The sequence below is a fragment of the Cimex lectularius genome, unplaced genomic scaffold (assembly GCF_000648675.2).
Source record: "Cimex lectularius strain Harlan isolate CLEC.00 unplaced genomic scaffold, Clec_2.1 scaffold19, whole genome shotgun sequence".
Classification (NCBI taxonomy): domain Eukaryota; kingdom Metazoa; phylum Arthropoda; class Insecta; order Hemiptera; family Cimicidae; genus Cimex; species Cimex lectularius.
In genome coordinates, this window is record NW_019392664.1 from 1320162 (window position 1) to 1331987 (window position 11826).

The following is an 11826-nucleotide window of genomic DNA, read 5'->3' on the forward strand; positions in this document are numbered from 1 at the left end:
ACCCGATTTTCAATCAAAGATGTGATAAATTATGAATTAAATTTTTGAGATAGAATGTTCTACTTCTTTGGAGAGCACTTGCCTTGTTTTCAGTGTGAACATTTCATGAGTTTCCGGTAGACAATCAACATTATTGTGATGGTGAAGAAGACGAAAGCCATTTTGGAGGCTGTGTGTACAGACTCGGAGCAGTAGAAACAACCCTATGCAGATATTGCTAGCAATAAGAAGAAACAGCGGAACATGTCTTCTGTTGGTGCTAATATCCAGGCTGGGATTCCTGCCTGAGGAAAAGGCAAAACCTGAAGAATACACAGGGGAGACTTTAACAAAGATTTGGGATCTGATAAAAATCCTAGTTTAATAAAAAGCTCTGGATAATAATTGAGAATTGCATAATAGACCCTGGTGTCTGCAGTAAAGAGGTTAATTCCGTATAACCTTAATAACATTTTTCTTTAATATTGTTAAACTGTTATGAATAAATATTATAGATTTAATCTTTTTGAAGGAACTGTTATTATCTTTGTTGTTGCCAGTTTAGCTCAGCATTGAACATTTGTATTATCTTAATTAATGTTTTTAGTTGAGATAAAAAAGTCAATGGCACAAGCGGGATTCAAACCCACAATCTTTGACTAGATACGCCGCTGCTCTACCACTTGAGCTATCATGACCTTGATCCACCCGGACACTAACTTCCCATCTCAATCTATCTTTCGAATTTTCCCTCCTTTTTGCCATTTTTATTCGTAGGTTCGAATCCCGCTCGTGCCATTGACTTTTTTTATCTCAACTAAAAACATTAATTAATTGTAATATATTAATTAGTCAAGCGGACCACGAAATTAGTGAATTTGTATTATCCTTGAGTATTTTCATGATCATCTTGTTCTCTTCTTGTACTAGATAGCTTCTAGTTCGAGAATACTATGACCTCATCTACCTATCACTTTTTTTTCACGACACTGAATAGTTTCCTCGCCTTCTTTGTACCTTTGTCTTTATTCTAAGAAGAATTGCGCAGCAGGAGAAATGTTACAAGTGTAGAAAACTCAGTCATTTTGAGATTGTATATTAAAATAAAGCTATCTCAAAATGATTGAGATTGTGAATTTTTTCAATTTATGTTCATGTAAATAACATATTGAAATAATTATGTTAATGTTTTCTTTCTATGAAAAAAACTTTGTACAAAAATTTAGTTGTAATTTGTGTTTATACAAGTTCAAACATATCTTTTAGTAATTTATGTGACAAGTTCAAAAGGTTTATAATTAAACAAAAATTTGTTAAACTAATGAATGAAATTGACAGTAGGTTTATAGGAAAATTTCTTTCACAGGAACTGTCTTGAGTATGTTATCGAGTACTTGTTTCAAGTAAATTGCTATGGCTTTAGTTACGCCTGGCCCAAGAGAATTATTCAGTTCTCTCCAATTTAAGTTCATCAGACCATTTATGTTGTTACCTAAAACATACATGTTTGAATTACTCAATCAATATTATTTTGAATGATGTCTATTCTCACCTAGCTCCCTGTTACCATTGAACAGGTTTTCAAGATTGATTGTCAATCTTTTTGTTGTATATTTAATGTCTAGGTTTTTTATAACTGCATAATCTTCATCATTCCTTTTCTCCGTTTTGTAATCAATATAAACCATCAACTTGACATCCTCTGTAAATAATGATATAATTAATAAACATATAAAACATTTTGGTTAATGGCATTACTTATAGTGATTGTTGTATGGCCGTTTCCAACGATTGGTAAAAGAAGAAATTTTCCACTGATTTTATAATCACTAAATAGTTGCAAGTCCAAGTTATCAAATACCCATTCAAAGTGTTTTCTTTGAGCATCATATCTATGATAAAAAACAAATAAATATTTTACTGTTTAAAAAAATTCAAAGACATCGAACTAATAAAAGAATTATGCAATATAGCTCAGACATTTTACAGTGGGGGATGTTTTCTATTTATTTATTACAGTAATATTAATTAATTTTTAACTGTACAGAAGAGTTGCACTTGTTCTCTTGGGAGCAATATTTCTGTATGGTTGTTGGAGCTAGAAATTGACGAGAAAAAATGGTGGTCATCATAATTTGTATGAACTGAAGTGTGTAATTGTAAAATCATTCAAATAATATGTTTTCCTTATATACAGCTTTTACTATTTTTATTATTATTTTATCTTTTACTATGTCTAACATTTTTTTCACCTCACTTTTTTCCTTATTACAAGTATCTGCTGGCCAGCATTCACGAAGAAAGACCAGGCAATCCTTCCCTTCTAGGACATGCTGAATTCTTTGTGCTCAAATATAATCACACATTGCTATGTAGTCCTAATTCAAGTTACATAAATAATAACCTAATCTAAGGTTGGTGGGATCCTCAAAGTACTAGGAGAACTCACCCCTAAAACTAATATAAAAGTATGTGAAGACTAAACCTATAGTTGGGATGCTGGTAGGCTGTTCAGAACCTTGGAGTCCTCCTATCATTCATGCCAATCATTACATTCATAAAGGGTATTACAAACAATAACCTAAGTTTGGTGTGACTCAGAGTACTTGAAGGACAAGCCCCTAAAATTAATATAAAAGTGTGTGTTTCTCAGTGACCTGTTGTTTCATAATTTGTTGAAGTTGTGTGGAGCGGCCAAGAATGAGATGGTTTAGAAAAACACCTTTTTCATTTTTTTGCTGATGTTTTTACCTTTATTTGGGTATATTGGTTTTGTGTGATAGTGTTGTGACAAATATGACACCACAAGAATAGCACCACACTTTATGCCATAAAGATGACCCAAATAAAGGTCAAAACATCAGAAAAAAAAAGAAAAAGGTGTTTTTCTTCAACTATCTCAGTTATGACTGTTCCTCACAACTTCAACAAATTAATATAAAAGATATTTAAACTAAACCTACAGTTGTGAGTCTAGGAGTGTGTTCATAACCCCGATGTCTTCCCATCATTCACATAAATACATTACATTACAGAATCTGTCAAACCATACATTCAATTAAAAGTTGGGGGAACCACTATGGTTTTAGTATTATTCAGACTCACGCACCTTTCACACTACGCGAAATCTTTATACAAATTAGCTTAACTGCTTAGTTAAACCATACCATTCACGCCTAAAAATACATTCACACATGGCACTGTTGTGAATTATATTTGTTTATGTGTTTTGTTTTGTTGCAAGGCTGAGGGGTTAAAATCACATTTTAGTTTATGCTCTAGATTCAATGGGTCTGTATTCCAAGACAGAGGCATGCAAAAAAGTTTAACAATGGATTGTTGAAGAATCTAATGGCTGAACTACTAACCTGGGACAGGTTAGGACTAGAAAAACAATAGAACTGCTGACTACATGGCATACTATGGAGGTTCTAGGTATAAACTACAGGTCACTATGGGAGTACAACTCGGAACGGCAGAAACAAGCCTGTGCTGATGTTGCCAAGAAGAAGAAGATGAAACATGTGCAACAAGGGAGACTGATAAAAAGCATTAAGCTTAACGAAGAACCCTAGAAATTAATAGAGATCACACAATAGACTAATTTGAAAAAAGTTATTGTAAATTACATTAAGGTAATTCACTATAATGATTAAAAGTATAAAATGTATAATTGTGGGAAGTTCCTGCAATAAATAAATATTGGTTTTGGTAAGGACTCTTTTTATCCTTAACCTTAACTTTATTAGCATTATTGTGAGGTTATGAGGATGAAATCACATTTAAGGGAAGATGACTTCTTCTTTTTCAAATATATTTCTTTACTTGGAACTGACGAAGTTGCTGTTCCTTAGCCCACGAATTTCAGTATTTCTCAAAGTAATATTCATAGCGATGCTCTTCGATTGATCTTCAGTAATGGAAAGTTCTGGTATAAAAAGTGGGTCCATGGTGGGCACTTGATACTTCGGATCACCTGAAATCAATATAAATTATGACAAAATGTATTTTGTTTGGAAACATTAATATGTTTGGTAAACCAAGGTCATATGGCAAGATGTATCAAATTGAATTGTATGATGAAATAGGAAAAAATAATTTGCAATTCAATTAATACTAATTACTAGAGGCTATTAAGTGTAGTTTCAAGAAATATAATTCATAATAACACAACAAATGAAAAACTAATTTGATTAACTGTTTTAATAATTTTTACTTTGAGAATTTGCTGGAATGTTATAAAATATTTTTTGTGTTATAAGTTATAATTATAACAAATGACTTTTCATTGATACAATGTAGTAAAAATTGAATTTACCTTTCATTATATATGGCATGGCAAATTTTCCATTCTTTATTGAGCACTCGTCAAATTTAGGCCCCACCTTGCATGGTTTGATCCATGGTGCTGAGAAATCAAAATATTTTTATTATGTATTATGAAGTCAAAATAAATAAAATTTAAAACCATTAGAGTTTGTGGTCCGATTGACCAAATAACATTTTTCAATTAATTAATCTTTATGTATGGTATTGGTTGAGAAAAAAGTTGAAAAATGTCAAAAAGGAGGGAAAATTCGGAAATGGAAAGTTGGTGTCCGAGTAGATTGAAGCCACGACAGGTCAAGTGATAGAGCAGCGGCTTATTTAGCTGAAGGTTGTGGGTTCGAATCCCGCTCGTGAAACTGACTTTTATATCTCAACTAATACCTTACATAAAGATTAATTAATTGAAAAAAAATTAAAACATTGTAGTGATAACCCTCGATCATCCAGGTCAGCCTATTCTTTTTGGTTTTGTTATATTTTTTGGATATCTTGCAAGAGGCTAACCAGAAGATGATGAAATCATCTGACAGACAAAACCACTCATATGTAGAGCAGGATGATCAAAGATGATCAAACTATAGGTCCAAACTATGCCTACAAAGTGGTTTGAGTAAATTCCATTTTCTAGTCTTATAGATCGTTGATTATGTACAAATTTGGTATTTTCCCCAATGCTTGGAAAAGCACTTTTGCCATTCCTCTACATAAAGCTGGCGATAGATCTAATGTTTTCAAGTACAGACCAATATCTATTCAATCCATGTTCTCCAAGATATTTGATTCTATTATTTGTAATAAACTTAAAAACAACATTAAATCTTTTATTATACCTCAGCAACATGGTTTCTGCTCTAATAGATCAACTGTTACTAACCTGCTCACATTTCAAAATTACATCTTAGATGCAATAAACTCTGGACACCAAGTAGACTCAGTGTATACTGATTTTTCTAAAGCTTTTGATAAAGTAAATCACACAATACTGTTAAGGAAACTAATGGATTATGGTTTCACCAGAACTATCTTGAATTGGTTATCCAGCTTTCTCTCCTACAGAAAACAAATAGTCAAAATAAAATCATTTAAATCATGTCCCTTTGCGGCTTCCTCAGGAGTCCCGCAAGGGTCTCATCTTGGACCAGTTTTGTTTCTCTTATTTATTAATGATATGCATCTTGCTCTCCCTTCTGCTCATTTTTTATTATTTGCTGATGATCTGAAAATCTATTCCAAAATCACTTCTCCTTCTGATTGCTTACAATTTCAAAATTCTATCAATAATGTGTTAACCTGGTGCTCTAATAACAAACTTGCTCTTAATGTTTTCAAATGGTACACAATTACATTCTCTCATAAGAAACAACCTTTTATTTATCTCTATACTCTCCATGATGCTCTTTTAACGCGAGTTGAGGTCGTAAAGGATCTTGGTGTACTTTTTGATCAAAAGCTCCAGTTTAAAGAACATATTTCTTCAATAAAAAATAGATCTATGAAGATGCTAGGTTTCATCATCCGGAGCACCTATGAATTTAAAAATCCTCTATGTTTTATCCATCTTTATAAAGCTTTGGTACAACCTATACTAGAATATGCTACACCTGTTTGGAACCCATTCTATCTAAATTATCAAAAAATTCTTCAATCTGTACAAAACAAATTAAAAAAAAAAAACTTTCCTACAAACTCAATCTTCCTCCGAATTCTGCCTACCCTGAAATCCGCTCTGAATTTAAACTTTTCGAACTGGCACTAAGAAGGAAGAATACTTTGATATTGTTTTTGTATTTAAATTATTAAACAATCTCATTGATAGTCCTTCTCTCCTCTGTCAACTACAGCTACATGTCCCTTCGCACTCTCTTAAAACCTATAAATTATTTTATTTTGAATTCCAAAGCTCTAACTACATGCTCTCTTCTCCTCTACACAGAATGATGATCAAGAGTAACAACATCTGCAATAGCATTGACTTCTTCAATAGTTCTGTGCAATCTGTGAAAAACCATATCCTACAACCTTAGTTGAATGCTTTTATATTTCATACTGTACAAAATTATTACAATTTATTTCATTTACTGGTTCAACTAATTCTCGCACTCTAGTCTTATTATATATTTATAAAGAGCATTATTTTCATTAAATATGTACCTAATTATTGTAGTTTCAATTGTCTTTCAGCTTTATTTTGTATGTCTTTCATTTTTGTTGTTCAATTTTTACTCTTTAATTGTATTTTTATATTTATCATTTATATTTACCATTTATATTATTACCATGTATATACGTCCTTATTCTTTTTATATATATTATTTGTATTTTTACATATATTATTTATATTTTTTGTTATTGTAAAATGTATTTTTTATAGTGGATTTCGATCCGTAAATAAATAAATAAATAAATATATGTAAAACTTATGAATTTGCAGAATACTGAGCATGTATTAAACGATTACTTAATTTAATTGGTTTATTTTTAAAATTCTTCGTCTTAAGTATTATGATTCCTTGTGAAAACCTTGAAAATGTTCCCAAGACCGTTAATTAGACCTGGTAATTTCTTAACGGTTAAATTACTACGTTAATCGACATCGCGTCTAAAGTATGATTAATAGTTTAAAATAATTATAAAAGATCACTGCTACAATATTTTTAAATTAGATAATGTTGTCCCACAAAGTATAGGATAGTTTTGATTAGCGTGTATTTTCTAAGGCCAGGGCGAATCGGCTTCCATTTTTTGAATTTAGTTTTATCGATTTATTGATTTTGTTTAACTGACTTCCATTGATGTACGAACATTAAATTTTTTCTGGGAAAATACAGAATTATCTAGGTAGACAAAGTCGGAGATTCTTACGAAATTCGGCCCATAAGCAGACATATCGAGCAGATTATTATTGTTTGAGGGTCCGAACTTTGTTAGTTCTTTTGTTTATTTTTTCAAAAATAAATTTTTGTGTCCTGAGAATATATCTCTTATGGACTATCCTTACAATGGCGAATCCTACAAATAATAGGTTCTAACATAATTTATATTGTATATCATAAAAATAGACGATGTTTGTCATCAATTTCATACAGATAACCTCTCCTAAAGACCTCGTGTAAATTTATATTTCGTCAGGGGTACTTTTCTATGCTTAATGTTATTATGAGCGTTAATTTGTCAATCGCTAAGATATTGTATTTTTTATTTATTTTTGCTGTCTTTTTTCTGGCGTTTTAAGCATGAAATGTGGATGAAAAACAATTTCAATTGTTACTGCCATGCTTTCGACCTATTTTAAGGTCATCATCAGGGCAAAACAATCTTTAGGATGTCTACAAATTGACATTTTTGAAAAGATGGTTTGCTTTGCTTTTTGTTTTCTTTAGCTACAAACGTTTATGTATAGTTATCTAGCTTTCAATAATTTTTCAATAACTTTTTTAACTTTAAAACTACATTTCTTCAATACACAGGGCGGTTTGATATGAGATGCAAGCACAATATTGGTCGATATTAGAATATAAATGGAAAAGACGCAAAAACTGGTTTTCTAATTCACTCCATCTAGAAGACACGATTTGTAAAAATATTTTTCGGACAAAGATGGACTTGCCACATTGATAAACGGATTTTCTCCATTACCGATGCATTTCCATCAAAATTGAGGTCAATTTTAAACACTACTTAAATTACTTACTTTCTAAAACCTACGTCACACCAGACCGAGACCTTACGATCTCCAAATAATCATTTAACAACTACATTAAATTTTCTTAAGTATGTGCCATCTACTTGAATCTTCTAAGTCAGACAGCCTTCTCGCCGGCACAAATCTATACAATTTAAGCATTGAAAGATCTTTGAAGAATTTGAAAAATTCACTACGCTGTGATAAAACCTCCTGGAGATGGGTGAATTTGACAAAAACTGCTTCGTTTAATAAACTTTCGAATGGTATGCTTGGCAGGATCGGTATATTATTTTTCCGGGGAGTAGGTGACCAACCCAAAACAAAAACCGTGTATCATGGGAAAATCAATGTTTTAATCGAAACTGAATTCTACACATTAAAATTAAAATAGATACTTAGGTGAAAACAGCTCATGGGTTTTGAAGATAAAAGATTGTTGCTTCTTTATAAGGAAAAATGCTGACTTTTTACAAGTAAGAAGACCTGGCACTTCTAGCAATTTTCAATCAGTTCTGGTGGACTAAAGACTACGAGGGATTTCGAAAATATGAAAATGATACTCAAATAGTTAATTTTATCAGTTGGACAAGGAAATCTATTAATAATTTGTACAACAACGAACATGATACAATTAGTATATATACATAGACAAAGAATTTACTATACGTGAAAACTAGTACATATTGGCGGTACAAATTACAATTTAAAATAACATTAAAGTTAGGATCAAAGGTTAGGCGACCTATCAGGGCAGATTATTGAAATTTCATTTTAATCTGGATTTATTTTTGACGTTAGAGCTTGGTCGATTTCAATTTTCGAAAAGGCTTATCAAGAGGCATCGGTAAGAAATCTAACAAGTTTCTACTTTGTTGTATGTTCTAATCTGTGTTAAAAATATTTAAAAAAATGAAAGAGACAGATGGAAAAATTTATTGCTGAAGATTATTTGAAGATCGTGAGATGCGGTCTGGTGTACGTAGGTTTTATAAAAACATTTTCTTTATCGTGCCAACGTTTCGATCTTTATTGAGATCATCTTCAGGTCCTGGGATTTATAAACATTATTTAAATTTTACAAATACATGTAGGATTTGAAAAAAAAGAATTTATACAATGCTAACATTTGGTTTTTTTGTTTATAAATCCCAGGCCCTGAAGATGATCTCAATAAAGATCGAAACGTTGGCACGATAAAGAAAATGTTTTTTTAAAACGTACGTCACACCAGACCGCATCTCACGATCTTCAAATAATCATAAACTAACGGTCACTAAACACCACACATTTATTGCTAAAATCGAACTTAGTATAAAAAAATATTCTGAAATCTGAATTAGTTCATTAATTGATTCTTACGGAGTCCTGAGGCTGAAATCAAGCCCACGTTGAGCACAAGAACCGCGAAATGGTTGATCATTTGGATGACTGGCGGTAGCTCAAAGAATCCTTCTCTTAAATACTTGAAACATACGTCCTTGGAGCCTTTAGCTGTATAATTTCTGTACTAAAATACCGATAGAATCGGACCACGAGTGGATTAGGAGTTACTAAAAATTTTAATATTTTAAATATAATACATTTAAGAAATTAAATCCAATGATTATCTTATTTTTGAATTTAATATTCATTTTTGTACTTATGAAATTCAATTAATTTTACATTTCAAATTATTTTCAATATTGTATCCTTTAGAACCATAGTTCAATGGTAAAACAATGTCCACTCGGACATCAACTCCCCATCTCAACCCCATCGAGGTCACGATAGCTCAGGTGGTAGAGCAGCGGCGTATCTAGCCGAAGATCGTGGGTTCGAATCCCTCTCGTGCCACTGACTTTTTTTCATCTCAACTAAAAACCTTAATTAATTGTAAAATGTCTTTTACTTTGGTTTTTACGTATTTTAATGTGCATAACGTTTATGTGTAAGGATGTGTGCCATTGGCTGGAAACGTGGTAGTCTGAAGGAGTACGGTCTGGAGTTGTAGCGTGGGCGTAGTAGGATCTCGATCCCACCCGAATTTTGTGTTTGGAACAAAACTTTCTACCCACCAAAGCCTTTTAACTTTGTATGTAATTCCTTTCAATTAATTAAGGTTTTGGTTGAGATAAAAAAGTCAGTGTCGCAAGCGGGATTCGAACCCACGACCTTCGGCTAAATTCGCCGCTGCTCTACCACTTGAGCTATCGTGACTTTTGTATGTAATGTGTTTCTTTTTCTTTGAATCGAGAATTCGTAATAAAAGCCTTTAAAAATTAAAGGAATTTTAAGTATCGACAGCGCGTTTCAAGGCGTTGCTTAGCTTGTTGAGAGAGTAGTCATGAACTTTTAAATTTCCCTAACGGGAGTAATTCACTCTGCTTTTAAAAGTTGAATAATTCGGAATTCATTAATCATAAATATAGGCATCATAGTGTACAAGTTGAACAAGAATCTGTAAATTGAAGGCGCGATCTCACGGTTCAACTTTTGTTTTTCAACTTTAGTTTTGTTTCAACTAGTCAAACTTTTTTTCGTTTGAAGCGAGACTTCCGTTCAAGTTATGAGTAGCTCCTTTCAAGGTGAAACATAACTTGAAATATGTGAACATCCAGTTGGCTGTTTCCTGTTCAACTTTTACATACAGTACACGTGCTTTTTTTTTGTTTTACTTCAATCGGATTTGAAGTTTGATGCTAAAATTATTAGAATTCGATCATGCTTTGTTGCCTTTGGAATCACCGACTTATATTTAATATATTATTGTGTGTATTTTCTTTCCATAGGCGATCCTGTACTTTTTGCAGTAGTTCAATTTTTTCTTTAGACGTTCTTAAGTGCTCTTTCCCTTTTTATCCTGTAAAGAGAGTTCTTTCAGCAAGGAGTCTGATGTTTCCAATCAATTTGTTCTTAAAAGTATTGCTTTACCCCAAAACCACGTTTCTTAAAAAAAACTAAATGACATGTTTTTATCTCATCTTTTAATCGAACTAACAAATTCATGTACCACTAATTTCGACACCATGTTTCAACTAACCTATCATTGACCATTTTATTGTTGAAACGTGTCAAAAAATTGATAAAAGTCGTTTCAACTAAAGTTCAAAGTTCAGGTCGAGATTTCGGTTCGAATTATGAGTCATTCCTTTCAAGTTGAAACATGACAAACATATGAACATCAGTTGACTGTTTCATGTTTAACTGAACTGAAAGCAACTTGAATATGTTGTTCACAAGTTTCAATAAAAATTGATAGACTTTTGATTTATAAACCATTGAATGTTCTTTTTTATTCATTGTATAATTAGCAATAGTAATTTTGGCAATTTCTTTTCGTTTTACGATAGAACTCGATTTATTTTCTCTTGCATATATAAATTAAATATTTTAATTTTTTCACCATTAGGTCATGGAGTTCATAAATCATAAATGTCAGCACCTTTTGTGCAAAGACGCTGCATATGGTAAACGTCTGAATTTTTTAATAAATCAAGCAATTTAAAAGGTAATCTGCTTACGACAAAATTTTACTAATTTTTTCATCACATGTCAAGTTTACTTAAGGCTCATTTTTGTTTCTTAAACTATTTATTTTATTTGGGAGTCAGTGCCCTCCCCCCTCTGAGGGTTGAGGGTTGATATGATCTCTGCTGTTATGAACCTCGTTAAGGAAAAAACTCGCATAGTAAAAGTTGAATAGGAAAGTCAACTGAGTCTTTACAAAATGGCTACTTGGTTCACAATTAATATAGGATGAAAAGAAATAAATATAAAATATGTTTTAAGAGGAAAAGTTAAATCAGTTCCAAAGAATATATTTTGTAATGCCTTTATGGAAAAAAAATTATTTG

The 11826-nt window shown here is 31.8% G+C and overlaps 1 protein-coding gene across 1 annotated transcript; it reads right to left on the reverse strand.

Annotated features, from left to right (window-relative positions):
- Positions 1-1192: 1192 nt before the first annotated feature.
- LOC106662201 (circadian clock-controlled protein-like) lies at positions 1193-9432 on the reverse strand. Its single transcript, XM_014386081.1, has 6 exons — positions 9353-9432; positions 4298-4387; positions 3805-3955; positions 1738-1871; positions 1532-1681; positions 1193-1471 (listed from the first exon to the last, which is right to left on the reverse strand). The coding sequence occupies exons 1-6, from the start codon at positions 9411-9413 to the stop codon at positions 1323-1325; spliced, it is 735 nt and encodes a 244-aa protein (XP_014241567.1). The 5' UTR covers positions 9414-9432; the 3' UTR covers positions 1193-1322.
- Between the last annotated feature and the right edge of the window lie 2394 nt (positions 9433-11826).